This window comes from Hyperolius riggenbachi, chromosome 3 (genome assembly GCF_040937935.1).
Source record: "Hyperolius riggenbachi isolate aHypRig1 chromosome 3, aHypRig1.pri, whole genome shotgun sequence".
NCBI classification, from domain to species: domain Eukaryota; kingdom Metazoa; phylum Chordata; class Amphibia; order Anura; family Hyperoliidae; genus Hyperolius; species Hyperolius riggenbachi.
The window spans coordinates 401642011-401662037 of NC_090648.1; the positions used below are offsets into that span (position 1 = coordinate 401642011).

General features: G+C 44.5%; 1 protein-coding gene across 6 annotated transcripts in view; it reads right to left on the minus strand.

Annotated features, from left to right (window-relative positions):
* TENM2 (teneurin transmembrane protein 2) overlaps positions 1 to 20027 on the minus strand; it is a 4210084-nt gene that overhangs the window by 3779958 nt on the left and 410099 nt on the right. For all 6 annotated transcript variants that reach the window (XM_068277420.1, XM_068277423.1, XM_068277418.1 and 3 more), the window contains one exon: positions 18916 to 19026. In XM_068277420.1, coding sequence (XP_068133521.1) covers positions 18916 to 19026 — 111 coding nt within the window. The remainder of the gene's footprint in view (positions 1 to 18915; positions 19027 to 20027) is intronic.

Sequence of the window (20027 nt, forward strand, 5' to 3'; positions counted from 1 at the left end):
TAACCATTGTACCCTTAGAAGCTAAACACACCTCCAGAACCGCTGGAATGCAATGATGTGTCAGCTTGTTAATATGTACAGAGCCATAATAATCCAACATGCATACAGACTGTTTCGGATTGTTTGATCCTCATCAGTGCATGGCATGGATTAATTTGGCTCTATGGAGTAGGGCTTGTAAATCCGAGAGGCACAGACTAACCAGCAAGCTCATGGTGACCCAGAACTCATTGGGGTGTGTAAGGGACTACAATGGTCCTAAAAGCCCCCTTACTAAGATGTTAAGAAAAACAAAAGTTTGCTTTCCTAAAACAGAAAGAATTTGCGATAATTCAGGTTGGAGTGAGCTCGAGATGTCTCCCAGGCACCACTGCTGAATATATGCAAATTAGCAGTGGTGCCTGGGAGACATCTCGAGCTCACTCCAACCTGAATTATCGCAAATTCTTTCTGTTTTAGGAAAGCAAACTTTTGTTTTTCTTAACATCTTAGTAAGGGGGCTTTTAGGACCATTGTAGTCCCTTACACACCCCAATGAGTTCTGGGTCACCATGAGCTTGCTGGTTAGTCTGTGCCTCTAACAATGCGACTGAGGAATTGGTATTTGGTATTCACGGGAGAAGTTGAGGAACAAGTTATGGGGTGTAGTTTGTGGCCTCCAAACAGCATGTGTACATTATGTGCTTTTAAATTAGCATGTTTGCCCCCAAAAATGAATTTTTACATTGTACCCCATTTTTCCAAACAAAATTGAGGAAAGACTAGAGCAGGGGTCTGCAACCTTTAAGAATGAAAGAGCCACTTGGACCCGTTTCCGAAAAGAGAAAAAAAACTGGGAGCCGCAAAACCATTATAAAACAGATATCACCCCGTTAGCAGATATGTCCCCAATATGCACAAATCGTTAGCAGATATGTCCCCAATATGCAGATATAACCCCAATAAGCACAAATCGTTAGCAAATATGTCCCCAATATGCACAAATCGTTAGCAGATATGTCCCCAATATGCACAAATCGTTAGCAGATATGACCCCAATGTGCACAAATCGTTAGCAGATATGACCCCAATATGCACAAATCGTTAGCAGATATGTCCCCAATATGCAGATATGACCCCAATATGCACAAATCGTTAGCAGATATGTCCCCAATATGCAGATAGGACCCCCAATATGCACAAATCGTTAGCAGATATGTCCCCAATATTCAGATATGACCCCCAATATGCACAAATCGTTAGCAAATATGTCCCCAATATGCAGATATGACCCCAATATGCACAAATCGTTAGCAGATATGTCCCCAATATGCAGATATGACCCCCAATATGCACAAATCGTTAGCAGATATGTCCCCAATATGCAGATATGACCCCCAATATGCACAAATCCTTCAGCAGAAATGACCCCAATATGCACAAATCCTTCAGCAGAAATGACCCCAATATGCACAAATCCTTCAGCAGAAATGACCCCAATATGCACAAATCCTTCAGCAGAAATGACCCCAATATGCACAAATCCTTCAGCAGAAATGACCCCAATATGCAAAAATCCTTCAGCAGATCTGAAAAGAAAAACCCATTTACTCACCTAGTAAGAAGACCTCCTGTCACGATCTCCTCCTGTCCCGACCTCCGGTCCCGACCTCCTTGTGGCGCGCAACTCCGTCGGCTCCTCTTCCTTCCCGACGTCACGTCCTGCCTGCACTACACTGCAGGGCTACGGGAAAATGGCTGCCCGAAGCCCTGCACTGGTCCGGCGGCCTCTCTGATAGGCTGCCGGCCAGCGGCAGCACACGTGACGTCACACGCGCAAACGTCACACGCGCGCCGCAACCACTGACACCCACTACCGGTGTAGTGTCAGAATGGGCAGCCCTGCAGCACCGGAGCTGGGACTGAGCCGCAGCAAAGGGGAAAAAGAGCCGCTTGCGGCTCCGGAGCCGCGGGTTGCCGACCCCTGGACTAGAGTATCAAATCTCTATTTTTTACTTCTTGTTGATTATGTTGGGGGGTGTCTAGTTTTTTAGATGGGGTCTTTTGGGGGATATTCTTGGAAATTAGTTCTTCTGCACCACTATAAAGTATGGTGCTAAAAATTCTGCTTTGATTTTTCAGTCCATAAAAATGCAAAATGCACTCAGTTAACTCTGGGCTCCCCAGTTCTCTAACAATATGATTGAGGCAATAGAGTTTGGTATCCCCATGCACAGGAGAAGTACAATGCTGCCCATAATTATTCATACCCCTGGCAAATTTTGACTTAAAGTACACTTTTATTAAACCAGCAAGTAATTTTTGGACGGGAAATAACATAGTTGTCTCCCAAAAGATAATAAGACGATGTACAAAAGGCATTATTCTATATCTTATGGTTTATTTACATTTGAGCAAAAAGTGTCCAGTCCTAAATTATTCATACCCTTCTTAATAATCAATAAAAAAAAGAAGCCTATTACAGCAATCAAATACCTCCTATAATTTCAGACCAGCTTTTTGCATGTCTCCACAGGTATTTTTGCCCATTCATCTTTAGCAACGAGCTCCAAATTTTTCAGGTTGGAGGGTCTTCTTGCCATCACCCTAATTTTTAGCTCACTCCACAGATTCTCAATTGGATTAACGTCAGGACTCTGACTGGGCCACTCCAAAATGTTAATAATGTTGTCTGCTAACCATATCTTCACTACGTTTGCTGTGTGTTTTGGGTCATTGTCATGCTGATATGTCCACTGGTGCCCAAGGCCAAGTCTCTCTGCAAACTGCCTGATGTCTTTGAGAATCCTCATGTATTGCTCTTTTTTCATGGTGCAGTTTACTGTGATTAGGTTCCCTGGTCCACTGGCTGAAAAACACCCCCAAAGCATTAGGTTCCCACCACCATGTTTGACAGTGGGGATGGCGTTCTTTGGGTTGAAGGCTTCTCCTTTTTTACCCCAAATGAAGGAAACATCATTGTGACCAAACAATTCAATTTATGTTTCATCTGACCATAACACAGAAGACCGGAATAATTCTTCTTTGTGCAGATGAGCATTTGCAAAGCCCAAGCGAGGTTTTGTGTGCCTTATCTGGAGAAGTGGCATCCAGAGCTGGGACAAGGTCCTTCAGCACCCAAGGCTGAGACACCAAAGTGCGCCCCTCCATCCCTGCCTCCCCAGTCGTCACACACTGGTTGCTACTAGACTAAGAGGCGCCCCAGGGCCCCCAACCTCCCCAATACCTTAATCTCTAGTTATCTGACTTGCAGTCACTGCCATGTATCCCCTTTTCCTATTTCTTTCTGTTTCAAACAACTGGGAATGACAACTGAATGAATTGTGCGCCCCCTCCTACACTGCGCCCTGAGGCTGGAGCCTCTCCAGCCTCTGCCTCGGCCCGGCTTTGGTGGCATCCTCCTTGTAGAGATGGCCCGAACCTCCGATTTGGTTCGCGAATCTACCGCGAAAGTTCGGTTCGCGCGACCTCTCGCGAACCGCAATAGACTTCAATGGAGAGGCGAACTTGGAAAATTAGAAAAAATTATGCTGGCCACAAAAGTGATGGAAAAGATGTTTCAAGGGGTCTAATACCTGGAGGGAGACACAGTTCAGTGGAATAGACATCAAAAGTCCCGGAAAAAAAATCAGAATTTGACATATAGTAGTGTTCTAAGGTCAAAAATCTCATTGAATGTTCAATTGCAGGCCTACACTGCTTTCCAACATCAGGAAGTGTAATTCTCCCTCCTCCCTCTCTCTCTCTTTCCCTCCTCCTCAGGAGGAGGATCTTGTCTTCCAGGGAATTGTAGGATTTCAAAAGCCTGCTCACATACATTGGCCCGGGAATCAAACCCAGGTCTAGTGCTTGGTAGGCAGCTCTCCTCACCGCTATACCACCACCAACACTACATGCTGAAGCCAGCCTAGCATGTACCATTATGATATATCCAAGAGAAAAATGAGCTTGCTTAGGGATTTGTAGGATGTCAAAAGCCAACTCACATACATTGGCCAGGAATCAAACCCAGGTCTACTACTTGTTAGGCTGCTTTCTTACCATTATACCACCAACACAACACACTACAATGCTACATGCTGAAGCCAGCCTAGCATGTACCATTGTGATATATCCAAGAGAAAAATGAGCTTGCTTAGGGATTTGTAGGATGTCAAAAGCCAACTCACATACATTGGCCAGGAATCGAACCCAGGTCAACTGCTTGGAGGGCAGCTATGCTCACCATTATACCACCAACACTACAGGCTGAAATCAGCCTAGCTGTCCTGGGAAGGATGAAAAGCTAGGTGGCCATGCAACCATTCCTGCTAACCTAAAGCTTACTTGTGTCTTTTACAACACATTGGTTTAAGACTTTACCAAATCGAATGCTCCAATATGGGGAAAATATTAGTAGGTGAACAGAGGTGCAAGAAGGATAAAAGTACATAAAATTTTTAAAAAATTGCTGGGAGGAAGTGGTGGACTCGCCTCCGTTAAAGCAGACACCAAGGACTGTAAATATATAGATATACACATTTATTGAAAATACCCCAAAGATGCAATGCATTTCACGGGCACAGCCCACTTCTTCAGGCAATAAGCAGGGGATAAACAACAGCAATTCAGTTATAGCAAGCAGAGCCCCTCTCATTGCCTGAAGAAGTGGGCTGTGCCCGCGAAACGCGTTGCATCTTTGGGGTATTTTCAATAAATGTGTATATCTATATATTTACAGTCCTTGGTGTCTGCTTTAAACGGAGGCAAGTCCACCACTTCCACCCAGCAATTTTTTAAAAATGTTATGTACTTTTATCCTTCTGGCGCCTCTGTTCACCTACCAATATATTTGAGTCCACCCCAGGTTGAGAGGTGATCTACCCCCTTTCTTCCTATCTACAGAGAGCGACTTCTTAATCCTGAGTGAGGACAGGTCTAATCTCCTCACCTGCCTAATGAGTGGTTACCTAGGTGGTAACCCGTGTTTGTGAGTATTACCATCTCACTGTTTCATTTGTCCAATCAATTTTGACATACTACACCATATTGGGCTCTCGATTTCTCTTCAACTCCAATATGGGGAAGCTTCTCTGTTTGCTGTTTTTTTTTTTTGTTTGTTTGTTTGTTTTTTTAAAGAGACTCCGTAACAAAAATTGCATCCTGTTTTTTATCATCCTACAAGTTACAAAAGCTATTCTAATGTGTTCTGGCTAACTGCAGCACTTTCTACTATGACAGTCTCTGTAATAAATCAATGTATCTTTCCCCTGTCAGACTTGTCGGCCTGTGTCTGGAAGGCTGCCAAGTTCTTCAGTGTTGTGGTTCTGCTATGAACTCACCCTTCCTGGCCCCTCTATGCACACTGACTGTGTGTTATTTAGATAAGAGAGAAGAGAGAAGCTGCTCTAATCAGCTGGATAAATCGTCCTCTGAGCTGGCTGGGCTTTCACATACTGAGGAATTACAAACAAGGGCAAAGCTGTTTGCAGGAAGAAAAGAGCAGCCTGAAACTTCAGTGCATGGGGGAAAGAAACACACAAATGATCTCTTGAGATTCAAAAGGAATGCTGTATACAGCCTGCTTAAGTATGGATGTATTTTCTATGTGTGGACATACTGTACATCAACCTTCTTCCTGTTTTGGTGGCCATTTTGTTTGTTTACAAACAAACTTTTAAAAACTGTTTTTAACCACTTTTAATGCGGTGGGGAGCGGCGAAATTGTGACAGAGGGTAATAGGAGATGTCCCCTAACGCACTGGTATGTTTACTTTTGAGCGATTTTAACAATACAGATTCTCTTTAAGTGTGGTGTCACAGTTCACTCATCTCTTCAACTACAAAAAAGGCCCAGGAGTAGTCTTAGCAACCGTAATATCTATTTTAGGCAGGGCCCTTATTACATTTTCTCTTACAGGGCTATGGAAACCGTTTTGCCTAGGCGATAAAGCGAGGTGCAAAAATGAAATCATGCCTAGCAGAGGTTGGTTTTAGTTTTCAAAAGATTTTATTGATAATAAGAGATATATACTCTACAAAGTCAAAATCACCGTACTAAAATTAGGTATGGCTTAAGACAAACATATAGAACAAATAAAAAGGTTATCATAGATACACAGAGCCATCCAACGGTGTTATGCCATACAAACACGCATTTTAACATCAAAATAAGTCTATCCGAAAGAAAATCAAAGCAGATTATAGTGTCAACAGGGTAGACAGCTAGAGAAACATAAATATTAAGTACAATGTATATCTTAATTTATCTCTCGTACAAACTTCCATAGTAGAAAAAGAAACGTAACAGGTATAGGTACAGTGGTAGTGTATGTCATTATTAGGGCAAATCAACTTCCGGAGCCACAAACCCGATTTTCTTGTTCCACGTGAATAATCACTATAGCGGTTATTAGATACAAGATTCAGCATAACTATATAAAGTATAGTAATGGGCGCACAAATTAACATTCACCTCATTTTAAGCTGTTGCTAGACCAGCATAGTCCGCAGATTCCTTGAAATGTGTCCATTGAGCCCAAATTATCGAAAATGTGTGTGTTCTATCTGATTTGATTGCTCTCAGCTTTTTCATTGTATAGATAAAATCGACTTTAGCTAGCCACTCACCCATAGAGGGGATCCTTGAGGATTTCCACCAACGAGGGATTAATACTTTTGCTGCATTAAGTAGATGGATCAGAAGGGAGTTCTTATACGTTTTAAGCGCTAACTCATTTTGGTGTAAAAGGATGGTTAATTTCTTGAAGGGAACCTGAAGAGATGAAATTGTAATCGACCATTTATGAACAAGTTTCCAAAAGGGAACTATTCTGGGACACTCCCACCAGATATGGTCATAAGTGGTGGGGCTATGATCACACCTCCAGCAGTTATCTGGATTTTATGTAGAGCATCTGGGGTCTTATTATGCCACCTAGTAAGTATCTTATAGTTTGCTTCTTGCATGGAAGTGTTTACCGAGCTCGTGGGCCAATATGAAAATGTTTTCCCAGTCTAATTTATTTCCGTCAACCTCCTCATTCATTCATCTGTAAAGGGAAGGGATTTTTCTGGACTTACATTTTCCAATGTTTTGTACATTAAAGAAACAGCCTGTGGGACTTGTTCTCCCTTCTGACACACCTCCTCAAAGCCAGTTAAGCTTCTGGAGAAGGTTTGTTTGTTACCAGGGCTCATAATATAGGAACAAATTTGTCTAAAGGGCCATTTGGGAAAAGTATATCCTCCAAGCTTACCAGTGATTTTGTTGTTGTTGATAAATTCAATAATACCCTCAAACTTTGGGGGAAAACATTTAAAGAAATGTCCCTGGACACCTGGCCCAAAATCAAGATTATACAGTATACTCGTCAAAGGACTCAGCACAGACGAGATCTTGTACCGTCTACACAATACAGAAAAATTATCTAGCATGCTCTTTATAAGCGTAAAATCTTTTGTTATATACGAGACACATGCCGGGTGCAGGGTTGTGTGGTGAGTGATCCTATAGACTGTCATATGAGACACATGCCGGGTGCAGGGCTGTGTGGTGAGTAAACACATTGGCTTAAGACTTTACCAAATCCAATGCTCCAATATGGGGAAGCTTCTCTGTTTGCTGTTTTTTTTTGTTTTGAAGTGTGGTGTCACAGTTCACTCATCTCTTCAACCACAAGAAAGTCCCAGGAGTAGTCTTAGCTACCGTAATATCTATGTTATGGCAGGGCCTTTTTACACTTTCTCTTACAGGGCTATGGAAACCGTTTTGCCCATGTGATAAACCTCAAACCTCCCCTTTCTGGGAAAAGTTATTGAAAAGGCTGTCTACCTCCAACTTGAAGCCAGGCTCTCCAGAAACAACATCCTTGACCCTCTTCAATCTGGTTTCAGGAAATATCACAGCTGTGAAACAGCCCTCACCCAGATTTGCAATGATCTGCTCATTGCAAGAGACAAGGGTCAATGTTCCATCCTGATTTTGCTCGACCTCTCAGCGGCTTTTGACACAGTCGATCATGAAATCTTACTCAACAGGCTACAAGAGTACTGTGGCATAGATGGCATTGTTCTCCAGTGGTTCAACTCCTTCCTGGCTGGCAGAACACAAAGGGTAGCCTTAGGGCCCTTCCTCTCCAACCCTGTACCACTAAAATACGGTGTACCTCAGGGCGCAATATTATCCCCTTTACTGTTCACCATATACATGCTGCCACTTGGAGAAATCATACAAAAACATGGCCTGACATATCATTGCTATGCTGATGACACCCAGCTATATTTGTCATTCAAACCTGTTGTCACAGACCCTACTCCACAAATAAACGCATGCTTAGCTGAGCTTCAGGAGTGGATGAATAATAATTGGCTAAAACTTAATGCTGACAAAACTGAGGTTCTTGTTATCGAGGGCCAGGGCTCAACAGCAAAGCAACTCCAGTCTCAACCAACACCGCTAAGGATAGGGAGCTCAGACCTGAACAACTCAGACTGTGTGCGCAGCCTGGGAGTACTGATTGATGGGAAATTAAGCTTCAGGAATCAAATCTCAGCTGTTGTGAAACATTCCTTATTTCACCTAAGGAATATTGCAAGGATTAAACACCTAATTCCTTCAGAGGATCTTCCAACCCTAGTTCATGCCTTCGTCACATCAAGGTTAGACTACTGCAACGTCCTCTACACAGGCCTGCATAAGAAAGACTTACGCCGCCTGCAATTAGTACAGAATACCGCCGCAAGGCTGTTAACGAGCCAACCCCGCCATTGCCACATAACACCAACCCTGAGCTCACTCCACTGGCTACCGATAAAATGGAGAATTCTGTATAAGATTGGCTTACTGACATTCAAATCCTTGCACAATCTGGGCCCTGGATACCTGAAGGACTTGTTGCAACTACATCACACCCCCCACAATCGTAGATCAAAAGGACGTAACACCTTGGTCACCCCCAGAGTCCACCTCAAAACCTTTGGAGACAGAGCCTTTTATCATGCTGCCCCTACACTTTGGAACTCCCTGCCACACCCAATCAGGACAGCCCCATCCCTGGAAGCATTTAAGTCTAAACTGAAAACCTACCTTTTCAGTCTGGCATTCATGAACATCTGACTATCTCCTCTGTAACACAACCCAGCCTGAAACCCTGTATTAATCTGAGACACAGCTATGCGCTTTGAGTCCTATGGGAGAAAAGCGCTTTACAAATGTTATTGTATATTGTATAAAGTGAGGTGCAAAAATGAAATCATGCCTAGCAGAGGATGGTTTTGATCCATCAACCTCTGGGTTATGGGCCCAGCACACTCCTACTGCGCCACTCTGCTGCCACAAAGGGAATGCTTTGTTGTCCCACACCACACAGCCCTGCACCCGGCATGTGTCTCGTATGACCGCCTATAGGATCACTCACCACACAGCCCTGCACCCGGCATGTGTCTCATAGCACTGTCTATAAGTATGCTTTAGGTTAGCAGGAATGGCTGCATGGCCACCTAGCTTTTCATCCCTCCCACCCTTGCCCTGGAAACTTCCAGACTTCAAAGTGCTTTCCTTTGCTGTGTGGTTGTTGGTATAGTGGTGAACATAGCTGCCCTCCAAGCAGTTGACCTGGGTTCGATTCCTGGCCAATGTATATGAGCTTGCATTTGACATCCTACAAATCCCTAGAAGACCGGAGGAGGAGGTGGTATTTTTTTGCCATTGAACTTGTAATCCGGATTTGGATATCTGGGAGAAATCTGCGGATATCCAGGTCGGCCGTGAAACTATCCATAGATAGCTATCCGGATTTCTGCTCAACTATCCGAAATCCAGATCCGGCCGGATATCCGGGTTACCCGGATATCCAAAATCCGGATGAGCACCCCTGCCCGCTTTTAGTGATATTGAATTATGTGTCACATAAAATCACAAGCACATTTTTTTCCACTACTGCTTCTGTTATTATCACTAAATTGTGTTTGAAGTGGTGCAGCATTTCTTAGTGTCTGTCTTATAGTGCACAGACAGAGCACACTGGCACTGAGCCACACATGTGCCCACTTATAGTGATATCGAATTGTGTGCCACATAAAAGCACATTTTTTCCACAACTGCTTCAGGGCCTCTGTTATTATCTGTAAATTGTGTTTGCAGTGTTGATGCATATTCTCAGTGTCTGTCTGAGAGCCACACATGTGCCCACTTATAGTGATTTCTAATTGTGTGCTACATAAAAGCACAAACAGTTTTAACAATAATGCTCTAGGGCCTCTGTTATTATCATTGCATTGTGTTTGAACTGTTGTGTATCTCGGTGTGTGACACTACACAGCCCCCTGACAACCAGAGCCGTGTACACTATTGCTATTGTTGTCACCATATTCAGTTGCAGGCACCTCCACTGCATTACTTTTCACTTGTAGCAGGCACATTGGCGTAACCCAATTTAAAAAATGACAGGCAGAGGCAGGCCACCCCACAAGTGTCCTCGAGGTTGTGCTGCTGTGATTTCCTTTGGCCCTGGTAGAATGTACAGTGTACAGAGGGCATGTACCCTCAACCCCCAAAATGCTGAGGACATAGTTGACTGGCTTACACAGCACACTGTCAAAAACCTATGCGGTTCTTGTCTTTTTCATGATTACTAACTCAGTAGAGGACCAGCCTTTAAAGCATGCCATCATATAAATCTGGCATAGTGGGGTCTGAACCCTCCATAACAGTAAATATAGATTGATGGTATACCTTGAAATGAATCAGAGCACTCAGTATATGATTTTTACAATCAAATCAAATCAAAGATATTAGCATGACCAAGCTTCAATACAAGCATTGCCAAAGCAGGGGGAATTGGGGACACGGGATGAAAAGGGGGTGCAGTTAGTTAGCAGTTCATGGACATGTGGGGGGGGGGGGGAAGTTTACAGTTCATTTATGCTCCTCTCAGTCTGTGGCATGCTGTGACATAGTGTGCAGCGATTATCGCTGTGGATTTCACTTCTCCTAGTAGAATGCAGTGTTTTATCTCATCCTCTAATGTGTGAAAGTCTGGAAATAGTTCCATCAGTTTCTTAAAGAAGGCTTCGCTGGTAGCGGTATATTTGGGGCAGTGCAGCAGATAGTGATTTTCGTCCTCGAGGGTCTTCTGCTCACAGTGTTGGCACAGTCTCTCCTCTCTGGGTTTGTATGTCTGTCTGTGTCTCCCAGACTCTATTTTGAGGTTGTGAGTCTGTAGATGCTCAGGATTTTCCTCTCTTGAGGGTTTTGGAGCTTTTCCAGGTATGGGGCTATTTTATATTCTCTCTGTAGAGACTGGTATATGGTTAGCTTTTGTGATTGTTTTATTTCATTCCTCCATTTATCTACATTGTCATCTTTGCTCTTGGCTGTGGTGTCTGTGCTTTATCTTGGCTCTTGATGGGACTTGTGGATCTAAGTTTGGAGGGACCAGAGAGTTCAGTGCACATGGCTTTTCTTGGTCTTCATCGTGCAGCATGGCTTTGTAGTGGGGCGAGTTGGGCCTGCTGCTCTGTAGATGGGCCCAGTAGGACAACACTCTCTTCTGCATCTCAAGCAGTAGTGGGAATCTACCAGGCTCAGCTCGGCAGGCATTCATTGAGGTATATAAAAAAATGTATTCACTTATCATACAGCATATATACAAAATATGAACAGTTCCAAGTAGCGTTTTCTTCTAACAGTACTCCATCTCATCAGGCCTTTATAGCCAAGCAATAGAGATGGCCTGATCGGTTTGCCGGCAAACGGTTCCTGGCGAATTTCGGTGGTTCGCGTTCGCCTGCGAACATGAACTTTATGGCGGTTTGATTCACCTCCTATACTACATCATTAGGGTCAACTTTGACCCTCTACAACACAGTCAGCAGGCACAGGGTAGCCAATTAGGCTACACTCCCTCCTGGAGCCACTCTCCCCCCTCATAAAAGGCAGGCAGCATCAGGCATTGGACTCACTCGTGTGCCTGCAGTAAAAGGGACAGCTGCTGCAGACTCTCATAGGGAACACTTAGTTAGGCTCCTGTAGGCTTGTTAGCTTGCCCCTGGCTGATTGTTATTGCTAAAAAAGCACCCCTGAACTTTTGAGAGCTAATCTTATTCTTGTGATCTATTTTTTTTTTTTTTTTTGTGGCCCACTTGCATTGCATTATATACAGCCCTGTCAGTCAGTCACAGCTAGCCTTTGGTGTAATTGCTACTGTACCTCTGCCAGGCCCAGCACATTCAGTGACTACCTGTGTGTGTGACAGGCAGCTGCAGAATTGTAATCCCATCCCCATCACTGCACCTGTTCACTGCACCTACTTACCTACCTACCTACATGAGCGCACACATTGTTAATACCACCAGTCACTGTACCTGTTCACAGCGGTACCTCTGTGTGTGTGTGTGTGTGTGTGTGTGTGTGTGTGTGTGTGTGTGTGTGTGCGTGTGTGTGTGTGCGTGTGTGTGAGACAGGTGCACACTTGTAATACCCATCACTGTATATACCTACCTGTTGTGTTCAGTGCACCCACCTACCTACGTGAGCGCACGCATTGTTAATAGTACCAGTCCCTGTACCTGTTCACGGCAGTACCTGTGTGTGTGTGTGTGTGTGTGTGTGTGTGTGTGTGTGTGTGTGTGTGTGTGTGTGTGTGTGTGTGTGTGTGTATGTGTGTGAGACAGGTGCAAACTTGTAATACCCATCACTGCATATACCTACCTGTTGTGTTCAGTGCACCCACCTACCTACGTGAGCGCACTCATTGTTAATACCACAAGTCACTGTACCTGTTCACAGTACATGTGTGTGTGTGACAGCTGCACATTGTATTGATACCAGTTACTGCATACCTGTTCACTCACCTGTGTGACTGCACATTGTATTAGTCAAGTCAGTGCATACCTTTCACGTCATCCCCCCTATATGGGCAAAACAGGCAGAGCCAGAGGCAGGCCACCCGGCAGGTCTGTTCGAGGTCATGCTGTCGTGATTTCTTGCGGCCCTGGACCAAAGTACACTGTTCAGAAGGCGCGTGCCATCAACCCCCAAGATTGTCAGGACGTAGTTGACTATTTAACACAGAACACCTCATCTTCCTCAGCTTCCGCATGAAAGAGACATATTTTCCTCCTGCTGCTCTTATTCTGGCACCCCACTTAACACTCAGTCGGCCGCCACCACCAAAGTGCCATCACCCCAGGGCTCAGTGGTGTGTACATTTTTTTGTGTGTCTGCCTCAGATGAGAGCAATGCCATCTGTACTCTCTGCCACCAAAAATTAAGCCGTGGAAAGACCAAGACCCGCGTAGGGACAACTTCCTTACGAAGGCACATGATGACAAAGCACAAACTGCAATGGGATGACCACCTTAGGGAAACCAGCACACAAAAGCAAAAAGCAAATCCACACACCGCAGTGGAAGATATGCAATTACTTCTCAAAAAAGGCAATACCCAAACTGTACCGTGATGTTTAAAGGCAAGTGGTGTCATCTCTGGCACACGGCGTTGGGTCAAGGGTCCATCTGACCACGTGGTCTGCAAAGCACGGTCAGGACCACACACAGCATCTCTGCCTGCACGCTGTGTGACTGCCTGCCCCAGACTAAGTAGCTCCCAGTCCCCACACAGCATCTCTGCCTGCAGGTTGCTTGACTGCCTTCTCCGCCACCACCAACAGGGTCCTGGACTCCAGGCGGATTCCTGAATTTGCAGCTATAATAATTTTTCTGGTGCGTGTACATGCCTGCCTAATTTTTCTGGCTGCACTGCAGCTGCAACAACAAAACAAAAGGCATGTACATGTGCCAATTCCCCTTCGTGATCATTACCTTGCCGCGGTGAAGGGGCTTGCGTATCACAATGAAGTATTGACCGCTGGCTATATGAGTGTCTCGGGTGGGGGCACACCCATGATAATGAGGTCGTTGCTTCATTGTGGACAGACCAAATTCGATCAGCTGGACAGCCACTGTTGTTCTATCATTGAGCTACCACAGCCCGGCGGCCATATGGGTTTGAAAACCACCACGGCCTGCACTCTCGCCATGGTGTGCACCAGTCCAGCATGGCCGTCACCACACAAACAGCTGTTTGCGGTGCGTAACACAGTGAGTTTGGTGTGTTAGTGTGAAGCAGTACTCTAATTACACACCCTGATTGATGTATATGTTACGGCCAGAACCCGAAGTTTGGCCACTTCTAGTTCTGGCCGGCCACTTCGGGTTCTGGCCGGCCAATGCGCGAAGTGGCCGCTGCGCTGCGGCCAATGTTAGAAATGGATTGATTCCTCTGAGGTTAATGTATCTTCTGGCCGCAGCGCAGCGGCCAAACGTATAACAACTTAGTGAATTTATTGCAATTCAGCCGGTGGCAATGTAACAATTCAAGCCGCCGGCTTTTTCTCTGCCTCTCTCTCCTCCCCCCCCCCCCTCCCCGCCTCTCTCGCTCTCCTATGGGCCGCCGGCGGGGACACGCGTGTCCCCCCGGAGTCGTTCGTCGCGGCAGGGGAATCCTGCCGTTCTTGCAGAGCGGGTGCTGGCAGAAGCAATGTCTGCAGCCTCCCCGCTCTGCTGCCCTGGCGCCACGAACGACTCTCGGGGACACGCATGTCCCCGCCGGCTGCCCATAAGAGGAGAGAGAGAGGCAGAAAAAAAAAAGCCGGCGGCTTGAATTGTTACATTGCCGCCGGCTGAATTGTAATAAATTCACTAAGTTGTTATACGTTTGGCCGCTGCGCTGCGGCCAGAAGATACATTAACCTCAGAGGAATCAATCCATTTCTAACATTGGCCGCAGCGCAGCGGCCACTTCGCGCATTGGCCGGCCAGAACCCGAAGTGGCCGGCCAGAACTAGAAGTGGCCAAACTTCGGGTTCTGGCCGTAACATATACACGTGCAAGATGTTTTAAAGCACTTTAGGCCTGCAATTTAGCATTCAATGTGATTTCTGCCCTTAAAACGCTGTTTTACATCAAATCCAGATTTTTTCCTGGGACTTTTGGCGTCTATCCCACTCATCCATGCAAAAACTCAGATGTTAGACCCCTTGAAACACGTTTTCCATCACTTTTCTGGCCAGCATAAGTGTTTCTAGTTTTCAACATTCGCCTCCCCATTGAAGTCTATTGCGGTTCGCAAAAGTTCTCACAAACCAAACTTTAGTGGAAGTTTCCATTCGTGGTTCGCGAACCTTAAATTGGAAGTTCGGGCCATCTCTTCCAAGCAATTATCAATCTAGTACATTCAAAAAAGTATATAATAGTTTTGTTAATTAGAATAGGATCAAAAGTAGTCTCATCTGTATCAATAGCTGTGTATCTAGTAGCTGTGTAAAAGCTTATAGTTATCTTCTTAAAGAGACTCTGTAACAAATAAAAGGTTCCCTGGGGGTACTCATCTTGGTAGGGGGAAGCCTCAGGGTCCCAATGAGGCTTCCCCCTCCGCTGTAGCGGCAGGCAGTCCAGCGCTGGCTCCCCCAAAGTGTCCCAGAATCCTCCCTCGACAAGGCTGAGAAGTGCTGATTTATTTACCTTTCCTGGCTCCAGCAGGGGCTCTGTTGCGGCAAACCATACTGAGATAGGTGGAAATACTCGATCTCTGTCGGGTCCGCTCTACTACGCAGGCGCAGGAGACTTGCACCTGCGCAGTAGAGCGGGCCGACAGCGATCGGGTATTTCCGCCTATCTCCGAGCGGATACTGCGCACTGCGCTGGAGCCGAGGAGGTAAATATTTACATGCCCGCTGTTTGGAGGGGCACAGCGAGACTGCTGTCATGTAAGATATAAATTGCATATTAAAACCTAATAATTTAAAATCAATTTCTATATATTTGTCTTTCTTATGAACAAATAAATGTAATAATTTCCACCGGCAGATGTCACGAATCATTTTTAAATAATTGAGAAAACCCATTTTATTTGTTTTATATTGTTGATGCCTGCTCCTAAAACATAGCATGTGTTATCAGCTATCAGTGTTCAGCTAGTTGAAACGGCCTTGAAGTAAAAAGAACATATAAACATTCTTCTAGTTTTAAAATTAAAACAATCTTATGAAAGTTTCACTGTCTCAAATGAACATTTTCATTAGTTAAAAAGTCAAAGAGTAATATTTAAAGTGGCACCCTAACACCACAGTTTACACTGAATTGTGCATATCCATATGACAGCTTTTCCTGCATAAATAAACCACTAGAATTCTGACAGCAGCACATGTTCTACAGCTTCCACATGGAACCTTCTTGACACACTGTCCTCCTCCAGCTGTGCTTCTGGTACCTCACAACAACTTACCACCACCACTAGCACCACAGCTGCTCCACTTGTCAGATGAGTTATTCACTTATGATGCATTTAGTGATACACTTGGGTTCAGCCAGCCAAAAGGCCTTCAATGCCTGCTGTTGCCACCACCCTAATGCCGACATTCCAAAGCTAACCTGTGAGGCTTTTTTTTGTGTGCCTTTAGTTACTTGGTACTTTTGCTGTCTGCTTCCACCAGCTGAACACACCAATGGCAACTGGTGGCAAGCCTGCACTGTGTGACTCTGCAGTGGAGTGAGTTGGTGCCACCACCGCCATGAATGGCAGGCAGTACTTGCTACCAGCCTGACACCAGTGCTGACTTAACATTTCAGAAAAAAAAAATGTTGAATTTTATAAATAACTTTTTAATTTTCATTTTGTCAAAAACAAAAATTGTATTTGTTAATTTCTCATAATTAACTTTGTTACCTTAACAAGGTAAACTATGAAAAAGGAGGGTGCCAGTTCACACATAGATACCACCACCACCCTCCATTCTCATTCTTGTAAAAGTGGCAGACACCATGGTGCTGGTTCAAGTACTCTGCACTGTATTGCCTGTAATGGTACAAATACAATGTAATGGCAACTGGCAAGCATCCACTGCATAACTCTGCAGTGGAATTGGTGTCACCACCACGAATGGCAGGCAGACCTGCTGCCAGCCTGACACCTACTGACTTAACATTTCAGAAAAAAAGCATTTTATAAATAACTTTTACATTTTTAGTTTGTCAAAAACAAAAATTGTATTTTTTAATTTGTCATCATTAACTTTGTCCAACAAGGTAAACTAAAAAAAAGGAGGGTGCCAGTTCATGCATACCACCTGCCCACCACCACCCTTCCTTCTCATTCTTCGTTCTTCAGACACTATGATGGAGTTTTTGGTAGCCTGCATATTTCTTGCAAGCCTACACTGCATGGCTCTGCATTGGAGTTGGTGGTGGTAGCACCACTACAAATGGCAGTCAGGCCTGCAGCAGTCCCCCGCCGGCTGCCCATAAGAGGAGGAGAGAGAGAGGCAGAGAAAAAGCCGGCGGCTTCAATTGTTACATTGCCGCCGGCTTAATAGCAATAAATTAACTAAGTGGTTATACGTTTGGCCGCTGCGCTGCGGCCACAAGATACATTAATGTCACAGGAATAAATCCATTTCTAACATTGGCCGCAGCGCAGCAGCCACTTCGCACATTGGCCGGCCAGAACCCGATGTGGCTGGCCAGAACTAGAAGTGGCCAAACTTCGGGATCTGGCCGTAACATATACACTGACATACAGAGGAGAAACATTCTTTAGCAAACATAAATGTAATTAGATGCCTTAACTGTTACTGAGGAGGCTTTCCCAGGCATCCTATCTAAATTGATAAGATCAATAGAATCCTCAACATGACATAAAGCAGACTCTGGTGATGGAGAGACATCGTGAATTCCGAATTCAAATGGTAACTGACCTGGTTACATGCACCATTAATTCTAAGCTTTATGGCCCATACTCACGGGCTACAATTGTCGCCGCAACACGCGGCGCAGGCGTGTTGCGGCGACAGGTCGCCCGTGAGTATGCGATGTTGCACGTGCGCGCACCCCGAACCGTCGCTCGTCGCTGATGTCGCCAGGCGATTGACGCGGTCAATTGCCTGGTGACAGTCGCCGCCGCAACTCCACCGCAACTTTCGCTAGTCTGCGTGGGTATGCGGACTAGCGACAGCAACAAGCAGTAAATACCTTGGGCTTCCGGCGGAGGGAGGAGCAACAGCGACAGCTTCCGCCACATCAGTTGCCAGGTCCCTCCGCCGTGTGTATACGGAGGGACCTGGCGACGAGGTGTCGCTGGCCTGTCGCGCACGCGCTCCCGTGTGCTAGCGACAGGCCCCAAATGTGCCTCGTGAGTATGAGGCATAAGAGAGTTGTGGCATTTAAAGCCAGCACCTGAAAGCAAATAAAATGAATAGTGACAGTGAATTCCATCTTACACAGCATATGGCACAAAAATGAATGAAAAGATAGAAAAATGAAAAACAAAATCTTAAATACTTTATTCCTCATGCTCTGCCAGTGGTCTTTTGGCTCCTGCTTCATTACTTCCAGTTAAAAAACGTTAGTAATGAGAGTACTCAGCTAGCTATGACTTTGTTGCCTATTTTCAAATCAGGTATGAACAACTCATCTACATTCCTCAAAAGCTTATGTGAGCAGATAAGTAATTTATCTCCCGGTCACTAATCAAATTACTGTACAACTGGTTTGACAAATACAAAGAACAGTAATAAATAAAATATACATCATGTCTCAGGCTTCAGAATACTAATTTGGCATACACTTTCCTAACCATAGTGAACCAGTAAAACCAGGTGAGACATTTTAGCTGCCACATTTTGTAGTGCCACCAGCAAAATAAGAAGCCATGAGACCAATGACTATGCATAGTAAAAACAATATTAATCATCATCATTTTTTTTAACAAGTTGCCATGTCTTTTAGTTAATAGTGTTTTGACTTTTCTTTTACTGAATATATATGTATATGTATATATATATATATATATATATATATATATATATATATATATATATATATATATATATATATATATATACATATACACACATTCATATATAAAAAAGATGTTACCTCCCAGAAATCTTTGCTTTGAGTCGCTCTCCCTCAGTAGAGTGGATGCCTCTGTTTGGAGGTAAAGTATATATGTTTCTCCCTCTCCCTCTCTTTGTCCTTCTGATAGCTCTGTTATAAAAAAAAAAAAAAAAAAAAAGGGAAAATCATAAAAAAACATAAAATGGGACAAAACGTGTATATTGAAAAAAAAATCTGTGTTAACCTAACTTCTGACATACATATTTTTAAAGGAACACTATCAATAACCAATTGTTCTAAAATTACAATGTACAAATAATGTCTAAATAGCTGTGTAAGCATTTTCCTACTTTTCATGTTAAATATCAGAGGCAAAAGCTGTTAATCGCTGTGTATAGGTTTTAACTGCATTGGAACAATTAATTAGCAAAAGGGAGTCTGTGCTTTGTGAGTAATGACTAGAGATGTCGCGAACCGCCGATTTCCGGTTCGCGAACCGGGTTCGCGAACTTCCGCGGAAGGTTCGGTTTGCGGAAAAGTTCGCGAACCGCAATAGACTTCAATGGGGAGACGAACTTTCAAAAATAGAAAAAATTATGCTGGCCACAAAAGTGATGGAAAAGATGTTTCAAGGGGTCTAACACCTGGAGGGGGGCATGGCGGAGTGGGATACATGCCAAAAGTCCCGGGGAAAAATCTGGATGTGATGCAAAGCAGCGTTTTAAGGGCAGAAATCACATTGAATGCTAAATTGCAGGCCTATTGTGCTTTAAAACATCTTGCATGTGTATACATCAATCAGGGAGTGTAATTAGAGTACTGCTTCACACTGACACACCAAACTCACTGTGTAACGCACCGCAAACAGCTATTTGTGTAGTGACGGCCATGCTGGACTACTGCGCAACATGGCGAGATTGCTCTTCCTCACTCATGTCAGGTAATGTGTGACTTCCTTCTCAACTTTCCATGGCATTGTTAAAAAGCTTATGTTGTGTTTTTAAATTACATTTTCTACTTGCTGTGTACTTGTTTAGTACCGCTACAATGAGAATCCTGTGGAGGCGGGCAAGTCTGTCATTGTGACCCCGGGTAATGGCCGGGGAATGAGGGGTTTGAATCCGGTGTGGAGCCTGAGCAACGGCTACCAC